General features: G+C 38.5%; 1 protein-coding gene across 4 annotated transcripts; it reads right to left on the reverse strand.

The window, feature by feature from the left end:
- Positions 1 to 4595: 4595 nt before the first annotated feature.
- On the reverse strand, positions 4596 to 13840 carry drm (drumstick). 4 transcript variants are annotated; one of them, XM_064685808.1, is made up of 3 exons: positions 13572 to 13840; positions 6623 to 7510; positions 4596 to 4987 (listed from the first exon to the last, which is right to left on the reverse strand). In XM_064685808.1, exons 2-3 carry the CDS (start codon positions 6841 to 6843, stop codon positions 4945 to 4947), a joined length of 264 nt encoding a protein of 87 aa, XP_064541878.1. In that variant the 5' UTR covers positions 6844 to 7510; positions 13572 to 13840; the 3' UTR covers positions 4596 to 4944. The 4 variants fall into 4 exon arrangements, with proteins under 4 accessions (XP_064541878.1, XP_064541876.1, XP_064541879.1 ...); XM_064685806.1 differs by having other exon boundaries at positions 4596 to 5054; XM_064685809.1 differs by having other exon boundaries at positions 4596 to 5679; positions 13572 to 13837.
- Between the last annotated feature and the right edge of the window lie 7043 nt (positions 13841 to 20883).

Genomic DNA, 20883 nt, shown 5'->3' on the forward strand with positions numbered 1-20883 from the left:
TAACGAATGCCGGATGCTCTACAAATCAGGTCGTGTCAGACAGCAATAGGTATATTACCTACAATTGTTTTTGATTAATATACAGAAAAAAGAAACGGGAAGGAGTAAGAAAACTGAGCTTTTAAAGTGAAAACTAGGTGTGTTTAAATGTATATTACTTTAAAATTTAAATATTTTATATATATTTATGTAAATAAATATGTACAAACGTGCAATAACGTTTCGATCGTTATAAATAATTGATAAAAAATAGAAAACTGTTTTTCTAAAGTGAAGAAAAATTAAAAGGTAGCTAGTAAAAGTGATTTTACTTTGTAATTCTTATAATATTATTTATATTTCTATATTTTTTAAGACGTTTTGATATATTTAAAGAAAACCTATTTAAATTTGATAACATTCATAGCCAAGAACCATTTGATATATATGTTAGATCTGCTTCAAAAATTAAAAAACTTTCTGTTTATTTGAGTCTAAAATAAACTTAGAGAATTTTTTAAGTTTTAAGGAGCATCAAACTACATTGGGAATGTAGAAAATTTGTTATAAAAAAAAACACAAGTTTTGCTTAACAATTACTTAACTAACTATTTAACTAATTGGTTAACTAATTATCTAATTCGTGTTATTAGATAACTAATTAAGTAATTATGTAATATTGGCGACCTACAGGCAGTTTGAACCAGCTACCACTTGCTGAGATCGACTATTCACACTCACAAACATTATAGATAAAGGAAGAAATCTCTAATCTAAGATGTCTCTTGCTTCATCAAACAGTCTCACAAAGTTAAGAGACGCGACTGGGTTAGGGTATCGGCAGCATTTATCAGCAAATGACATCTAATGAGTTAGACAACTTGGTCGCTTCAGGTGTGAGTCGCAGTCGCAGTCGCAGTCGCAATCGCGGCGACGCACCTTTAAGCGGGGCAATTGAAACCTGTTAACCTGTTGCCAAATATTGTCGTCGCGCTGCCAAGAGATGAGATTTATGCGAAGGCCGCTGCTTAGAAAGTCGCTGGGATGAGTCAAAGCGAAGGAGACTGTGAGCGGGAGAAAAAAACTTAAAGCAAAACTCTTGAGCCGGAGTGACGACTATTTAACGCGTTTATGATTTGGCTGCAGCACTTGGCCAAAGTGGCGCATGAATCACATGGCCAATGGAAATGCCATCAACAAAATGTGCAGCTGAGCCAAAGGCGGAAATGAAGATTGCGCTACCGAAGTGTTGAATCAGCAGCAGCAGCAGCAGCAACAATTCCAGCTCAGATGGCCGCAATTGATAAGTCGGGCCGGAGGATGGGCACAGATCACACGGCGAGTGGGTGGGCAGGGCAGGGCAGAGCAGGGCAAGTCAGTCAAAGAGAGAGATGCAGATTGAGAGCTGCGTCTAAGCCAACAAAAGCCGCGGGTGGTGGCCAAAAACGCAGCACGCAGCGAGTCTGCGCTGCAGCCAGGCAAAAGATTTGGCCAGTTGTTGTGCGTGTGTGTGCAAGTGTGTGTGTGTGTGACTGCAGAAGTCAAACTGCGCCAGTTGTCGTCCTTTTTGCGGGTAGGTGGAAACAGTTTAGTTTTAATACCATAAGCAGCAGCAGGAGGAAACGGGCCAAGGGGCTCAGCGGATCAGCGGCGCAGTGGCTCAGCGGCTAGCGGAACGCGGTTAGCTGGAAAACCACACGTGCCTCCACAGTGGACCACATGCGGCTGCATCCTGGACACACCATGGACACACACTCGCCACAGTAGCCGAGCTGGCATTCGTTTCGCATTTGGAAACGCTTTCATTATCGGCTGCCAGTTTGCAAGTGGCGCATCCTGCCGCGCTCTCTGGCAACGTGCAACAGTGCAACGCGCAACTGGGAAGAGTGCAACATTTAAATTTGGTCGGCTCATTGGAAAATTGGATGCGGCAATGTTACGGCTTATCAAAACATAGTCAATATTTAATTAACACGAAGCGCAGCGTGTGGCACACTCATGATTTATGGCCCGCCGCCCGCTTGCAATGTGAAATTTCTTCTTCGTTCTTACTAATTTGTTAAAGGGTCGCTGCACGCGCGAGGGTCAATTGAACCGCCGACAAAGGTAACCATTTCACACGACTGTGAAGGGGGCGCGCGGCAAGTGATGGGGCCCAGCTGGGGGTGGGGGTGTGTGCATGGGCCCTTAATGGTGCATTTAATGATGTGTGTCTAGGGGCAAATGCTTGCAAGTTAACTATGATAATGATAGCAAATACGGCAATCCACAAGATATAACACACACACACACTTACAGACACCTACACACAGTCACACACACCTACACACACTCACACGCACACAGCTGTTTGTGTGAGGACCCTGTCCCGGTTAAATGCTTTAAACATCTGGCAACATTTTATGTTGCAGCACAATATTTTATATTTAAGAAAAAATAAATTAATTCTGATATTTCTAAGGGAGCTGTTTGATATATAATAATCGACTGTTCGTCTGCTCAAGAGTTAGGATCACAATGAATTAAGTTTGAATGAAATATCTTTATGAAATATTATAAAGAAAGAAAGAACGACTTTTCTCTTAGTTCAGAACCATCAAAGTCTTGTTCTTTAAAGGATTTTTAAACAAACTAACAAAGTTTTTTAACCACAATTTTGTTGTTAACAATAAACCACACATGTTCATATATGGTCTGATGTTAATAATATTTTATATATATATATATATTTATTTATATATATACTTATATCTAGAGTAATCCTCTCCGAAATTTGTTCTGCCTTTTGTAGAAATATATAAAATCAAATGTCCATCAACTGAGCTTAGAAACTAACAGACAGACAGACTTAGGGATATGGCAGTTAATACTGATCAAGACTATATATATTTTATGAAGTTGGAGATTAGCACCTTACAAGCCTTGTAAAATGTAATCAAATATTTAATGTATGTAGACAAAGCTATTCATTCGGCCATAGCTTAACACCTCACTTAACTTCCTCTTAATAAATATTATTAAAAAAAATAGTAAATATTTTAATTTGCGAAAGCAATTTGCATTTGCTGGCGATCAGCCTTCATCCCCCACTCTGCCACCCACCCACGCTCCTCGCTGATCATTTTATTTAAATATTATTTATGTATATATACGATGTAAGCGTTAATTATATAAATATACAAGTAAAGCTTTACTAAAGATGACCTTAGATGGACTTGTGCATTGCAGTTAGTTCACAGAAGCTCAAGCACGTCATGTACATCCATGAATGCATTAAGTAATCCGTCAATCATTTAAAAGATATTAATTAAATATAATCCTACGGCACGTTCTGTCAGTTAACAAATCGTTTAGCTAAATAGCTGTCTTACCTAACAGCAGGCACACAAATAGCATGTGGGTATAAGCAAAGCTGTGTCTACAATAACTTAACCTTAGGAAAGTCAAGTAAGCATGCATGCATTGAGTCAAGATTCAAGTACAAACTGCTTAAATACATCAACACTTCCCACTAAAAGTGTTAAAAAAGTATTTTGAAATGATCAAAAATAGATCAAAATCAGTTTGAACTATATTCAAATTGTATATACAGCTGGATTTGGCGACCTTTCCAATTAAGCCCAGGACCTCGAGCCAGCTAAATAAATATTCAAATTTTGTATATCTATTAAACCTTTTGAATTATTGGAAGCAAAGATAGTCTTAATATTTTTTTAAATTAATCCAAATTAGAGAGAACATTCTGAGGTATACATACAACTAACGAGCAATTTTTTTGATCCATGTCTGCTAATGCGAGCTTTAGCGCATCTATCAGGCAACTAGGACTATATCTGATTTAGTTTAAAATAATATAATTTTTACTTAATGCAGCTGAGAAAATACTTAAATAACAACAAAGAATATAAAAAAAACCCTTTTTAGCCATTTTCAATGGGTTCGAATATAATAAAACATGTCAACAAAAGAATGTTGCCGCAACAATATTTCCCTTTGATGTTGCGCAACATGTTTCGCGTATTGCCAGATGTTGCTATGCAAACAAAAATAATAGTAAGAAGAAGACACTTGAAAGGATTACATTGTATAAATATGTTTATTTATTTACTTATTGTTTTGTCTTTACCACACAAATGCCAAAAATAAAAACAAAAAAGTCATCATACATATTAAAAACATTAAAATAAAATAGTATTATTATTATTATTATTATTATTATTATTATTATTATTGTTTATGCATGCAGGCGATGCCCACTAGCCCGCCCCCTCAAACCCTTTGTGGGCATGGCAAGCTGCACGTAATACATATTGCGTATGATATATCATTTTCCATTCTCATTTTTTCTCATTTTTTCTTTTATAAATAGCAAAACATTTACAATCTTATTGCAGCGCTCTAAAGGGAAACATTTTTATTTTAATTTTTAAGGCTTTTAGGTGAAAATATATTTTCTTGTTTTGTTTTTCATTTTTTCCAAATAGTTTTTTGCGTTCACATTTTTAATTGGTCAACTTAAACAAAACAATGCATATATCATTCATTATATAGTTTAATAGTTTTTGTTTTTATTATTATTTATTATTATAAATTTTAGGTAATACATTTTCAACGTGTTTGTTTTTTTTTGTTGTTGTTGTGATTTTAAAATAAAAATACTTAGGATTTATTTTTGTTTTATTATTAAATTGTAATTAATTGTATTATTAATAAGATAGCGAGAGAATCGCACAAGTTCCGAGTTATAAGGCAAGAGAATTGCAGCTGTTGATTGAATATTGATTGATTGATTGATTGGTGTTGCCAAGCTCGTAATGTTGCAAAAGTTGTTGCTTTGTTGTTGGCCGAGGAAAGCACAAGAAGCTTGAGCTTAATTGTGCTTTCCATAAACAAAGCTAACTTTTCAATGTTGCTGAGGCATGTTGCATGTTGCATGTTGCATGTGCCATGCTGCTGGTTGCTGTTTTATTTGCTGTAGGCACGCCCACAGGTGTTCATGTGTAAATTTCTGCAAAGATTATTTTGAATTCTGATTGTTGTTGTTGCTGTTGTTGTTGTTGCTGCTGCTGCTGCGCCTGCGCAACATGTGGTGGGCGTGGCAAGTGCACGTTTTCGAAAAACCATTAATTAATATTTTGAGAGAGAAGAGAACAAAAAACAAAAAAAAAACAACCAAACCGTGTAATAAACATAAGCGAATTATCGAATACCAACACCCGATTGCATTCCGATGTTTATCGTTGCAGTTGCACTTGTTGCAGCTGTTGTTGCAGCAGCTGCTGTTGCTGCTGATGCTGCTGCTGCTGGCGATTGCATCAAGAAGTAAGCTTGTGTGTGTGTGTGGTGCATGAGGGTGGGCGGTGGGCGTGGTGGTGGTGGTGGTGCAATTATGCTGTGCTGTGCTGTGCTTGCTGCTGCGATCGATTACCGATAACCAACAAATATCGATAACTCTATCAATATGACATTTGCCCATTTTCCATTGCTTTAATATAAAATATTTGTGATATTGCGTGCGGTTGTTGTTTTTGCTGTTGGTGCTGCGGTGCTTAGATATCTGATGGTGTGTTCTTTTTTTCTTGTTTTTTTTTTATATATTTTATATTGCTGTGTGTTGCTATTTTGTTTTTGTTTTTGTTTTTTTTTCGTATATATTGTATTTATGATATTTTAGCTTATCGCCAAACACACTGACTACATCTACAAATAGAAGAGAAAATAGAGAAACAATAAAGTGATGTAGTAGAACCGTGTTGTGATAAATAGTCTTCAAAAGTAATCATATGTACAAAATCAGGCATCACATATTCTTCTTCTCCATGTGACAATTTATGTGCTTAGTGTGTGTGTGTTTGTGCTTATATAATGTGTGTGTGTGTGTGTGTGTGTGTGTCTGTGTGAGTGTGATTGATATGTGCAGAAACTATTCGTTTATTCCAGAGCTTTGATGATAGAATCATATTCTGTATAAAGTCTGAAGCTAGCAAGCTATCTGGGAATTGTCTTTCTTTTCTTTTAAGACTTTCATATAAGTAGAATAAAGTTTACAGGTATACAGACCATATTGAACATATAAGAACCTAAATATAATAAAGTCTTCCAAGTTACATACTTTCTTTTTTTTTTGCTAAAATTCTACCTTTTTTTTTATTTTGATTTCTAAATTCAAAGATTATTTGTTTGTGTAAACTTTCCACAGAAGCTTCTAGCCAATAACTACACTCAATTAATGGGCGGCCTCTCTTTAATATTATTTCTCACAAATAAATTGACTTACGCTAAATAAATAAACCTGAATTGTGCCTTATCAAATTCCATAATAAATTTTAATTTCGTGCAATGACTACAAAAAGAAAGACTGGGAATCCGTCAATACCTGGAAGACTTATCAAAGTGCTTTCGGCCTAAACAATTTACTAACAAGTCGTAATTTATACAAAACTAATGCATATACATAAGTATATGACTAGTCTTTGAATTTACACAGATATATTAACAAAATGTTGCATATATCTCACCAAAACCAACACCGAAAATATGTTTTGTAGCTTTTCATGCACATATGTATTTATAAAGTAATTATACAAAATGTAGATCTTTTGCATAGGATCTATGTTGTTGTTGTTGTTGTTGTGGAACTCACCTGTGCTGGCGCAGATTATCACGTTGCTTGAAATATTTGCCGCAGACCTCACAGGAATATGTTATCTCTGGGGATTTGTGCGTGCGCTCGTGTATCATCAGATTGTATGGCTTGGTGAAACGCCGCTGGCAATACTTGCAAATGAACTCACACTTTGGACGCATCTTGCGACGGAAATCCGACCGGCAGTCATCGTTGTCGATTCGCATTACAGCAAACATTTTGACAGACGATAATATTTTCCCTCTTTTTTTACTTGACTTCTTTTTTCTTCTTTTTTTTGCCTACGTGCGACAGACGCGCGCGCGCTCACTACTCGCACAATCAGTGGGTGAAGTTTTTCGTTGAGTTGGCGTCGGTGTTGCTGCTGCTGCTGCTGCTCCCGACGACACGCTCTCTTCGCTCACACACACACGCACGCTCTCTCTCGCTCTCTTTCTCTGGATGTCAGTGTGTGTGCTCGATCTCTTGCACTCAGTTGCCGAGTGGGGTGGCTGTTGTTGAGCTTTGCTCTGTGCAATGAGCGCAATGCCTGACGTTGTTAACGGTACTCACAGCGTAATCGCTATCTCTATTGCTAGCTGGCAGATAACAAATACACACACGGCGCTTTTTTCTGTATGGCTGCTGCTGCTGCTGAAATGTGGCAACGCTGCGGTCTTTTCTTTTTTTCTCTTATTTTATTTTAGTTTTGTCAACTGTCACACGCTCGCTGCCCGTTGGCTGTTGGCTGTTGGCGTTGTGATTTCTCCGTTTGCTAGTTTTTTTTGTTGTTGTTGTAGGCGTTTTGGGTGGGCCGTCTCTCCAGCTGCTGCTGCTCTGCTGCTCTGCTGCTGCTGCTGCTGCTGCCGTTGCCTTTTAGTTTATGGCGCACTTTAAGGCAAACACCTAAAAATACAGACAGAGAGACAAGAAACAAAGTTAAATAAAGTTAGCAACGCCTGCGACATCTTTTATGTGCCAATAAATTTGAGCGAAAATACCACGACAACAACATCTCGACAACAACAACAACCACAACAACGACAAGTTGTCAACTTAAATCACGCAACATGAAATTGAAAATGACTCATTAAAGCCCGAACCGCAACGCTGGCCCATAAGCAACACGAACTTGGTGTTGACATTTACAAATCACCAGCCGCCCAGTTTCAGTTGCTAACCTTCGCTTATAATTTGTCTTAAACGACATCTTTTAACTGTGTTTTTGTGCGCTTTTTGTTTTTTTTTTTTTGTAGCGGTAATTCCAAACCTGGCCCATTGTTGCCACGTCTCAACTGTCACCAGCTGCCGTATTTTGTTGTCAACTGTACTTCCGCAGCAAAATTGTTCAATTAGCGCGAAGCTGAGAAAAAACTTGCATGCCCTAGAGCTGAAAAGCTCAAGGATGCGATTTTTAGGTTAAACTTTACTTTATAGGAAGGCTTTTGCATAAGCATTCATATAAGTCAAATATACCTATCAACTATCTAAAGTTATTAGATATACTTAGTATTTTAGTATTCCATATTTGTACGATAGAATCTGAACTGCTTTAGAAACCTTAAGCACCTCGAGAACTCACAAGATATAGTATGGGAATTGAGGGGATTTCTTCATCTGCTGCCATAAAAAGGCTATATACGAAATTTAATGATCGTAGCTGCACCAACTGCTCAGACAGCCATAAAATTACTGAAAAGCGTCACAAAATCACGTGTAGCGTGTTTATAGTCTTTACCATGAATATGTTAAGTACATGTTTACCAAATGGTTAACCCTGAATAATCATACATTAGTTATTATGAACTTAGTTCTGATATAACTTTAAATACAAGTAAATTATGATCTAGCTTGTTTAACGTAGTCATACATCATATTGCTTGTCCTTTAATCGAATTGCTGTTTTCTCAGGTGATTTAGTGTTGCCATTGTAGAGCTTTCTGTATTATAAGGCATCTACTGCTATAATCAGATCATATACCAAATTTAATGATCGTAGCTGCACTAACAGCCGAGTTCCCATAGGACAGACAACTATAAAGACACTGAAAGGCGTCACAAATTCACTCTTCGAGAGTGTTTATGCATTTACGACAGCCCCTGGCCGCATACAGTTGCCATATTTTAGTCGCTTCATTAAAGTGGCGCTGTAACAAGTTTATTTTTAATTGGCGCCTGGGTTGAGGCTGGACTTTTAAATTTATGCCAGATGATTTTTGGGGTATCGAGGTGCCGATGCCGATGCCGATGCCGATGCCGCGTTTTGGGTCCTGTGCGGTAGTTAACAACTGTTATTTTTTATGTAATTTTATTTTTGTCATTTCGGCGCCGCTGGATGGCATTTTTTTCGGATAGCATATGAATATGTATATAAATACGCGTCAGTCCCTTAATGTTATGCCATATATTCTGGGGATGGGGATGGGGCTTGGGTTTGGAGAGCGGATTCGGAGATTTCTGCGCAAACAAAAGCCTGCGCCGACTGGTAGCGACAACGTCTCTCGGCAAGCCCCGATTTCGATATTTATTTATATGTTTCTGTTTTTTTTTGTTTTTTTTCCGTTTGGTTTGGTTTGAACGCTCGCAGCTGGAGCTGGACTGGGTTTCGGTTTTTGACTGGGGGCAAACGTTGACAACAAAAGGCAAACGTCACAGCGGGTGCTGCACCAGCCGCAGACGCTACGTAGTTATTGTCATTATAACATTAATGCCCACTAAACATATTCAAATTATAACACTGACTTTGCGTCCAGGTCGCTGATCGCCAACTCCAACCAGTCTTAGTCCAACTCCGACTCCGACTCCAACTCCGACTTCAGCCCCAGCTCCATGTTAATTTGTGTACACAATGTGGCGTCACATTGGCATTTTAACGCCGTTAATCATGCGACACAGGGCGCCTGCATAAGGCCATGGATTCGATATGGATTCGGAGATGGAGATGCATGTGCATCTCCAGGCCATGGCTTGGCCTTTGGCTATGCTTTGGCTTTGCTTTTGGCCATGCTTTTCCGTCATTTGGCGTGGGCCTAAGTGGAGCAGCATTAGCCACGGCTTACGACTGCGTCTAAGCACTTTATTTAGCCGGGCAACCGAGAGATGAATGCGTTTTACAAAAAAAGTGGTTTAGCCATTAAGTGAGGTCTAATAGATCGATGGCATCTACTTAAGAAAACATTTGAACTTGAGATCAACTTTGTCAACTAGTTATTTGCACAGAGTCAACTGCTAAATTTTCTAGTTGAAATTTAAATTATATATGATTACGCACTTTTATACTATTCGAGAAATATTGAAAGAACTTTCTTCGCATAATAGTACATATCATATGTTAATAAATAAATAATAAAAGTTTAATTTGACGATTGTGCGACTTTCCTTACAAGTAATTATATTTATAGTTCAATTATTATGAATTAAAAAATATGAAATTCTTAAATTTCAAATATTTTCTTATCAGTTTTTCCATGGTAAATATATTATATTATACTGTGGAATGTGGCTTTAGATCTTATGTCAAGTAAATTCTTCTCTGCTTATTCTCAGCAAATTCCTCCTTTATAAATATTTAAGTAATTATAAAGCATTTGTGATGATGATAAATATTTTCCATTTGACATTTGCAAACGTTATTCATAATCCGTTTGCCAACTGTTGCTGTTGGGCAAGTGACTTTCGGCCAAAATCCGCTTAGCGTTAGCCCAAGTCAACAGCAACACCCACAGACGTGGCTGGCAGACCACACGTACTTACGAGACTGGCCAAATATTGTATAATAAACTGTTGTACAACATGCAGCTAATCCCATTAATCCGCAGTGAAAATAATTAGTGTTTTGTACACACAGCGCAACGAGAGGTCTGCTCCAGGTCTGACTGAGAACCGCAACGAGAAAGATGCTGCACATATATATATATATATAAAGGCACATATATATGTCCATAGTGAAAGATCAAGGCACAGCGTGAAATCCAGACTTCAGACGGTGAAGTGAAGTGAAGATGCAGCAGCTTGTGAAGGGCATGCGAAAGGCGTTAATGCTGCGTGAAATTAGATTTGCACCAAAAATGGCAACACACACACACACAAGGAACAGAGAGAGATACGCATCGTATCTGAATCTGTATCTAAGTCGGGTGGCAAGTGTCTGTGTGTGTGTGTGTGTGTGCAAGTGTTAGTGCGCCAGCGCCTTCCACGAAGCCAAAAACCGAAAAGTTACAGTTTAACACCCCGGCCCAGCGATAATGTGTAGCGGTACACAACGATAAGGCAGCAAGGACCTAAAAAACCAGAACAAAAAAAAAACAAAAAAGGGAAGACAGACGGACAGTCGGACAGAAGAGTGACACACACGTCGCGTTGTTAAGGGCCCATGGCACAGAAGACATGGTCAAAAGCGATTACCACACTTACCAATGGCCTTTTTCTTTCATTTGGAGGCGGACAGTGAGTTGGCAAGGTGTCATTAAAAATTACAGCCGAAATGTGGAAAAAATGACAATAAGCCGGGCCCAGTCGGGCCGTGGCCATATAAAATGAAAAGGACAAAGGCACCGAAACGATTTGATACGAATCTAATTGTGCTAATGGCGCAGAATTCTCAAGAAATGCCCAACAACAATTAGGCACTGTGCCACAGCGCTTCAAGTAGTCGAAGAATGGGAACAATGCGGCCAAGGAGCCAGGCGCGCCAAACTGGACACAGTCGAGCCAAGGAGCCAACACCTAACCACAAAAGGTCCTCGCTCAACTATTGAGCCAAAGACAAATGTGCCCTTCTTTACAGCTTGTGGGAAAACACGCACTTTGTTCGCCGCGGCAAATCCTAACTCGATGCGAGATCAAATGTTGCGTGATCGGTTATGACAGACAGTTCGGGAACAGGATCCTGCAGGAATCCTATATGCACCCAAAAAGGTGCAAAATGTCTGCTAGACTGTTCGCTTAACTAATTTGTGCCTAATTGATGGCACGCAGCGTGTGGTCTCAAGTCCACAGATAAAGGACGAGGCCAGAGTTCCCTGCCGAGGGCAATTCTTGCACAATATTTAAAATCTCGCCTTGCTCGGAACAATGGTAAAAGTGTAGTTATTTTTAGCTGCTTGTTAAATCTTGCGACTCATTCAGCTAAACTTTATAAATTAAAGTCACCGGCGTGAGTCAGAGCTTAGTCTAAGCCACAATCATTTGATGATCTGTGGCAACTGATTTGCGGTTGTGAGTGTTATTGTCTATGCGATATGTTTTGTGCGTTTGGCAAGTTTTATTAACCTCGCAGAGACCTTGATCGTTTATAAGAAGTTGGCCAAGTAGTGCTGACTCATGGGCTTACAACGGAAAGAGCTAAGCCCGTAAGCTCATGTTGAAAAAATGCCGTCGGCAAAAGATTAATATGATGATAATTTTTACAAGCCCCAGATTTAAGCTATAATATAATTGTTTACAATTTTATAAAAACAGATTTTAAGGTAAATGTAAGGTATATACTTTTTAAAGAATTTCCATATTTAAATGAAGCTTTTCGATTTTCTTAATACGGAATGTTAGATCTTAAACTAAGTTCCAGTAAAAATATGCCTTGGCTGTAACTACAGCGCAGATCTGGCAACTCTGCTACCTATTTGATTTGTAGGCCTAAAAAAAAGCGTATCTAATAGGCTAATTAGATATTCCGTTATGGTCGCCATTTTGCGACACTTTTACAAGCAGGCAAAAAAGCTCAACGAACGCCATTGACAAACCATTTCTTTCAACTCTCACGCTCTTGCATACGCACACACACACACACACACACACATGCAGACACTCGCAACGAGAGGCGCTCACGCACATTTGGCTTGGGCCAATGAAAGCGCGTAAAACTGGTAGCCAAACAAACACAGAAACAACAAGAACAGCATTAAAAGAAGAGAACAGAACAAGAACAAGAACATAAGCGCCAAGCGCTGCTTACTGGCTACTGTGCGACGCCGCCGCCTAGGTGCAGCCGACCGACGCTGGCTGCGCAGTCAGGTCCCATAGCAATGGCGACGCTTGCGTAACTGCGCAGTCGCATAGGCAAAACTTACCCAATGGGAAAAGTGCGACAAAATGTTGGTAGCTGCTGCTGCTGCTTCTGCTGCTTCTGCTTCTGCTAATCACTGGAATTAACGCGACGACAACGACGACTGGCGACGAATGAATTAAAGTCACGTAGCGCAATATCTTTGTATGTGTGTAGCGTAATTATTATTATGATAATTATTTTATTTTTATACTTTTTTTTATTCTTCTTTCTATTTTGCTTAGGTAGGTACACGCGAAGGAACTGAGGAACTACGCACGCTTGCGCGGCACAAAGTTGAATGAATGAATGCTACTAATAACTGAAAGAAATAGTAGTCAACTCTGCTGCTGCCGAGAGCTGCTGCTGCGGCTGCGGCTGCTGCTGCTCGCGTCGCTGCTGCCAAGTTGAGGAAGCGGCGACGACGCAGTCAAGACCAAAAGACCGAGGCGTTTCAGTCAGTGTATGTGTGTCTTGAGTGCGGCTCAATACAGTAGTGGATGTGAGTGTATGTGTGTGTGTGTGTGTGTGTGTGTATGTAAATGTGTGTGTGTGTGTGAGTCATCGGACTACTGTAGTGCCACAGCAACAGCAGCAGCGGCAGCAGCAGCAGCTCTGCCTAGCTCTTCTTTCTAACTGGTCAAGCACGAGCGCTAAAGCCGAACCCGAAGACGCATTCGTGACACGAAGAGGAAGCTCAAGACCAGAAGCCGAAGCAAGTTCTTATAAGCTTCGGCTACTGCGCATGCGCAAGACGAGTAGCACCCAAGCCGCGCACTTGCTCGCTCGCTCTCTCTCTCTCTCTGTCTTTCACTCAGCCCCAAACTCTATGCGAGCTGTTGTTGTTGCTGCTGCTGCGTAACTGCGGCAGCTTTTAACAGTAGCCACAAAATGGCAACGTCTAACAAAATGGCGTCTGCTTACCTTTTTTCTTGTGTACCGCAAATCGCAAATGTATATATTTGCACCCGCAGCAACGAAAATTAATTACAGTTGGTTTGGTTGGCCTTTTCGTAAATTCGTTCACTTTTGTTAATTTGCGTGCTGCTGCTGCTGCTGCTAACAGACGGCGACGGCGCTTGTACGAGTCAAAGTTTATAAAGCACAAAAAGCTGGCACAGCTCGACTGCTAATATTATTAATAAAATATATTTCACTTCCGAACGCTTCTGTGCGCGAGAGTCAACTGCAAAGTTACGATCGAAACTTCAGCTTGATGGGTTTAACAGCTGCCTGTGTTGAAACAGTTGAGCGGCGCAACAACAACAACAAGAGCATAAAACAGCTTCTGCTGCTGCTGCTGTTGCTGTTCGCTGTTGCTGCTTGCTGTTCGCTGCTTGCATTCAATTGTCTCTGCACTGTCTCGCTCTAGCACAATTGAGCGCAAAACGAGTTTGAGTGAGCGCAACGTGCGCTGATTGGATGAGAGCGCCGAGTGTGTTTATGTGTGTGCGAGAGCAAAGCAGGTGAGTCGAGTTCTTAATTTTTTTTTTCTTCTGTTTCTTGAGCGCTGCTGCGCTGGGGCGTTACGTGCGTGCGTGCTCTGGCCTGTTAATTAAGCCTAAATGCGCCTACGCCCGCCAAAAAGGCTTACATTTTAATTAAGAGCGTGCGCAACACACACAAATTATATGCCAAAGAGTAGTAGCTGGCCGCAAAGATCTCTGTCTGGCACACACAAACTCATGTAGTGCTATCCCTCTCTGTCGTCTAGCTGCTGTGCAACGCAGCCAACTTTCTTTTACACACACACACATACACACACACACATACACACACACATACGTACACGCAAACATATACTCAGTTGTTAAGTGGGCGTTGCCTTGTGGCGCTTTTGGGCGGCCAATGGCAGCAACGTTTGCGTCGCTGCTGGCGCTCAACTGTCAGTTGCCTGCCCTTAACCCGTTTCTCGTGTGTCTCTCACTCGCATGCGTCAGTGTGTGTATGACTCTCTCTGTCTGTGTGTGTGAGTGCTGAAAACCAGTGGCAGCGCGCCAGGCAGCCGTATTACGCATACGCCGCATTGACTGCGCTGCCAACTTTGTTAACTGTCGCGGCTCCATTTTGTGTGCGTGTGTGAATGCTTGTGCTCATGTGTGTGCGTGTGTGTGCCGCCATGGGAAACTCTTGAAATGCCTTTTTCTTTAGCCGCTGCGGCATTTGTTGTCGCTGTGTGGCCTCTTTGTGCCCAGCAAACAACAAATAACATGTAGAAATACAAAAAAAAAAAACGAAATACAAAAATAAACGAGAAAATACCGAAATACATTTTGTAATGCGCCGCAAAAGGGCCGACCTCATATTTATTGTCTGTTTATCTCTTGCGTTCGGCCCGCTCTAACTGATTGCCTTTCATTTTCTTCGTCTCATCTTCTGCTGAATGAAACAAACGCTTCATTCACAAAGATTCACAAAAAAAACTAAAATAAAAGCAAAATGAACAAATTTCGTTAATTTTACACAACTCTGCGCCTTTTGTTATTTTAATTAAGTGGCCCCAAAAAGGATTGCCTCTTGTTATTGTTTTTTTTTCTGTTTTTTTTTTTTTGGTGCCTGCTGTTGGATTTTTTAATTAAGTTTTCGCTTTGCGGAGCCGGCGAATTGACATGAAGCATCAATAAAGTTTAACAAAAAATGCTCAAATTGTTTCTCCTTGTGAGGCTGAGCGCAGTTTCTTTCCATAAAAAAGGCAACTTCTTTATATTTGTAAATAAAAACAACTGTTTCAATTCGTTTTTGATGGCTTCATTCCGTATTTTGTGCTCAACATTTGCATATATCCAATCAGCAGATCCGCAAATTGATTTTTTACAGACAACCATGTGGTAATGCCTTATGAAGCATGCGCAAGTACATATATTGACATCTGGTGAAATTTTAAGAGCATTTATAAGCAATTTAATCGAATAAACATATAAATAAATATACTTTATAATCACTTGCCAAAAGTTGCATTAAAAAAATATTTAACATGTATTTTACTTATCAATATTTGTATTTTAAAAAAAAGTTCAACATTTGTATTTGTATGCGAAAATACAATTTTATCCACATATAATATGTTATATGCATATATATTATATTAAATATATACATACATATGTATATGTATATATTGTTCATTGAACACATACTTATTTATAGACTATTTCTTCTTGTCTCTGTCTTGGGATTGTTTTAAGTGAGACTCTTTGTATATTATAAGTTTCAATACAGTTAATATTTAAGATTTTCCTATTCTATTTTGTCTGTGATTGTAATCTGACGGAATAAATGTAAAAATAATAATATTCTTAAAAATTACTGAAAACAACATTTTTCGGAAATCAAAATTCAAGCTATCTTAATTTAAGTACAAAATATTTAATACTTAATTTTTAATTTAAGCTATTTGTAAGTGCAGATCGCAGCTTAGCTTAAGAGCATTATGTGCAATTTTAGAACAAACTAGTTTGAAGAAAAATGAACATAATTTAAGTTCGATTTCTAAACATTATCTTAAATCAAGGATGATGTTAAGTACTAGAAATACTTGTGTGCATGCAATTGATGGAAGTGGATTAAGTCTTACCTATTAAAATAAAATGTTAATGGTAACAGCTCAATTATTATTTGTGTAACTAACTTATTTGATCTAGTGAAAACTAGTTTCAGGGGAACAACATAAATATGCTTAGATCATTTAGTTTAAAGCTTGTTGGCAACATTCTGAAAATGTTACCTGTCCCGAAAAGAGCCTAAACAAACGCAAACAAACCAAAGTAACTCAGCTCTGTTCGCAGCTAACAGACTGTGATTCATCTTAAAATAGGCCTCTAAATATCTATGTGAATGTGTGTGTGTGTGTGTGTGTGTGTGTGTATGTTTGTATGTGTGTGCATAACTGTATGTGAGTTGTTTCGCTTTCTCGCCGTGTATGTGCCACCGATTGCCACTTAACTTTGCCACACACTTTGCCTGCCAGCTTTATGGCAAATTAATAAGCCACGAAAATTCCAAATAAACCATAAATTTTATTAATTTTCTATGTCCGACTAAAACAGCTGCCACCTTCTCGCGCCAGCAAATAAACACACACACACACACACGCGCACGTAAATTTAAATATTCAAAGAGCTATTCATGAAAAGTATCTTTTTTTTTTAGATTTTTATTGAATTGTCGCTACAATGACAGCGATTCAGACGTTATTCTGAAGAAATAAAAAAAAAGAAGATATATGCTTATATAGAGAGACAGCAAAAACTACCGCACCGCACCCAATTATAATAAAAAACAAACGAAATCGATTTCGAATTCGGTAATTTTGTTGTTGTTGTCTGATTTTTTTTTTTTTTGTTATTGTTTCGATTGAGAACTGCGCGAACAATGGAAAAACCTTTTGCGCTCCTACAGAAGTGACAACAAATTTAAAATTTACGAAATAAAAATTAAAATTAAATAAAACACAATGGAAACTGGAAACTATAGAAACCGAGCAGAAGTAGAAAAAATAATAATAATAATCAAAAAATTAACATACTAACTAAAATGCATACGAAATGAGCAGAGCAGCGGGCAGAGAAGCTGCTCACAGTTCGATCGATAGCGCTTTATGGGCTATAGTTTTTTTTTCCATTTTTTTTTTGGTTGGTTTTTTATGGCCATAGTACGAGTTCATTGAGTTCCGAATTCATTGATGGATCGTGTCGCTATAACGGCAGCTAACTGTTCAACATGGAGGAGACAGACAACACAGCCATATTGGAAGTGTGGTCGGGTCGAAAACTAACGCTCGTACCTAAATCAAATTTATGCAGATGGATGCCGCAGCATAGCCAAGCGATATAAATCAAGCTTTTTAGCGCATCAGCGCATCACAAATTTGGCCGACACCTTGAATGAAACCTGGCAGCGCTGTCGCTATCGCCGTCGCTGTCGCCGTCGCTGTCGCTGCCGTGAGGCAATCAGCAGCCCCGAAAAGTTTGTCATCAGCTGTTGACAATGCCGCCTCGCACCTCGCTGCGGTCCAGTTTGGGCTTATTTATATAGCGGCAATACACAGCTCAGATCTCGCCCACGTCTGCGCCTGTCTCCTCCTTGGCCCAGCTCCGGCTGCGTCTCTTCGTGAAATTTATGCGAACGCATCGCTGCCGTATGAATTTTTAATTTTTCACAAAAACGCCTTTTTTTTATTATTATTCTTGTATTTGTATTTGTTGTTGCGGCTGTTTGTTGATTCTTTTTTGTTTGTTTAATTTTGGCAATTAATGAAATTTAATACTTTTGTGAATAAAAACCAAACAGTTGCGAGCAGCTTTTGTCAAGTCATCGTGAGTTAATGTTCAGTCAGAGCAGTTGATTATACAAATTAACCAATAATTTAAAATGGAAATTTATGGACAATTTTTGAGCTCAACATTATCCGTAACAAAGTTAGTTATCCATTAACCATGTAGAGCAGTTAATTGTAGAACTTTACCAAAAATATTAATATAAGGACGTTGATAGAAACTAACTAAACATACAATAAAATGAAATTTATGGAAAACTGTCTATATTTAAGTTTGGGCATCAAATTCTGCTATTAAGAAATTTGAATCAATGTAAACATTATATTATATTATATTTAAAGAACAACTCTATTTTTTATCTAATATGAAGGAAAGACTTTCCTATACAACATTTATTAAAAGGAAGATACGAGAAATACAAGATATTATAATTGTTTAGTCTTCATTCACCTTGAATCTTATATTATCATTTATAGGCAAAGCTAAAAACAATATGAAGCTAAAGTTTAAACAATTTAACAACTTTACCACACACCAATGCAACCTACAAATTCCATTAAAAATGCAATATTGTAACATTTAAGCGCTCGCAATTAAATTAATTGTAATTGCATTATTTGTTTTTTTGACCTGTTTGAACCAACAATTGGCTAAGTTAGTTTTAAATACTTTCAGATTTAAAATGATTTTATAGTTATAAATAAGTAAGCAGAAAAGTAAGTAATAATTGAAATGAAATATGTATTGTTATTATTATGTCTATTTATTGTTATTATTATTACTATCAATATTATTAAAATAATTGATTTATAGTTAAAATACATGTGTACATATAAATATAATAGCGGGTATTCCCCGGCCTCGCCCATACAATATTTTTGCATCAATTTTAGATATATCTTTTTCACCCATTCAAATTCATCCATATCCTATCCCTTGTTATATTTTACGAAGAATGAATGTTATTATTCTTATGATTATTTAATTTTGTTTTGCTATTATTATTTTATTATTATAATTTATTTTTTAGATTTTATTATTATTGTTATGGTTATTTATTAATATTTTATTATTATTATTATTACTATAATTGTTATTATTATTATATATTTTTGTTATATGAATTTTATTATTGTCATGGTTATTTATAATTTTACTCTACTTTACTCTATCTTCAACTGTCAAAATGACTTGTTTTGAATCGATTTCTAATTTGTAAGAAATTTGCTTATAGTAACAAACGCAATCTCTATATACTTACTACTTATTTCCATTCAGAGAATAGTATTTCTAGCCCAATATAGAACAATCAAGGATTATAAAGGAAACCATTCAGCATCATTTCCGAAACAAAATGCCAGCAAAGCCTTGTTCAAGTCAAGTCATCCAATAATACTCACGCACACACACACACACACTCACACACACTCACACACACACACACACACACACACGCACTGGCACACACCCAGAAGAGCACTTCAATGGCAATGCATAAAAATAAAATACCTTTTGTGGGTTATACGAATAATAGGGTTTGTTTGGCCACAAAAGTCAATGGTCAAGCGTTTTATTATGAGCTGAACCAAAATGCAATCCCCCGCATTACTCACGTCTCCGATGTTTAGAAAGCTGCCAAGCTGTGAAATAAGATTTACGATCGATTTTCATGTGCTAAGCGCCACATGAACTTCCGTTGATTTAGAGCCAACAAAAATCAGTTCCCAAAAAACGAAAATACAAAAAAAATAATAAAACTGGCAGCCGAGGTGTTGGCCGACTCGCTGGCTGACTGGCAGGCGTAGGTGTCACCAGCTACAGCTCCAGCTCCAGCTTCAGCTCCATTTCAAACAAATTGAATTTAAAATTAATCGTGGATGGTATCGCTAACAAAAAGAAAAAACAGAGTGAAAGAAAAATGTTTTATTACATTGATTTGCATTTAAATCGATGTTCCGACAGAGACAGCTATATATATATATATATATATGCATATATCTAGACTGGATCTGGAATTGGGGGACTGTTGATATCGAGCACAGCGAGCGGGCAGAGGGCAGAAATGTTGACAAGCTGACAACGAGAACCCGCAACCAAAACCCAAACAAACAAAAAGAATCTTGAATGAATTTTCAAAGAAACTAACAAAAAAATGAATGAATCTCTCGATTCGGATATAGTATTAGATCATAAATAATTCAATAATATTTCGGGCTTTGATCGAATGAAATATTAACAAATGCAACTTGTGGCTTTGTAGGTGGCGTCTGAGCAAAGGGCGTGGGGCGGAGCGGGGCGGAGTACGGGGCAATGTTTTTTTTTTATATATTTTTCTGGCCACTATCTTTGGCTCTCTCCGGCCAACTGTGGGCAAATCACGATTTATGCTCAGCAAATGCTTTTTAGCCAGCGGCCAAAAAGCTGAACACAAATTTGTTCATTCAACGTAAAGTTGAAACTGGGCAACAGGTTTCGCGTCTTGCCTCTTGTTGTTGTTGCTGTTGTTGTTGTTGTTATTGTATTTTGGGGCAGCTTGCAACTTGGTCGTGCCAAACAATGAGAAAATGAAACTCATCTGCGTACTCGCTCTTATCCAGCTGCTCCCAGCTCTAAGCTCCAGCTGCTGCCTCCCACCGCACTCAGCGGCAGCGGCAGCGGCAGCCACACAATGAGAGACGCGGCCGAGCGACTCGGAGACTCTCGAGACTCTGAGCAACTGCGGCCAAAAACCAGCCCCAGCCCCAGAGCGAGTTGGCGAGTCGCAAGTCGCGAGTTGCCTGCCACTCACTCAGTGGAATGGCATCCGAATCCTACCGTGGGAAATGAACAGTAGTTGCTTTTGGCTTTTGGAGCAACAACAAGTTTAATGCTACAGTCAGTTGTTTCTTGTTGTTGTTGTTGCTGTTGTTGTTGTTGTTGTTGTTGCCTTTGTTGTTGTGGGCTTTGCAATTTCACTGCAG

The sequence above is a fragment of the Drosophila montana genome, unplaced genomic scaffold, assembly GCF_035044405.1.
Source record: "Drosophila montana isolate Dmon_TW-CO22-7 unplaced genomic scaffold, ASM3504440v1 contig_3122_1, whole genome shotgun sequence".
Classification (NCBI taxonomy): Eukaryota; Metazoa; Arthropoda; class Insecta; order Diptera; family Drosophilidae; genus Drosophila; species Drosophila montana.

Excerpts from the sequence above, each read along its gene's own strand:
- drm (XM_064685806.1), bottom strand. The coding sequence starts at position 6,843 with ATGTTTGCTGTAATGCGAATCGACAACGATGACTGCCGGTCGGATTTC. Across the intron at positions 5,055-6,622 it reads GATAATCTGCGCCAGCACAG|GCGCAGCAGCAGCAGCAACA; the intron begins GTGAGTTCCACA and ends CATGTTGCGCAG.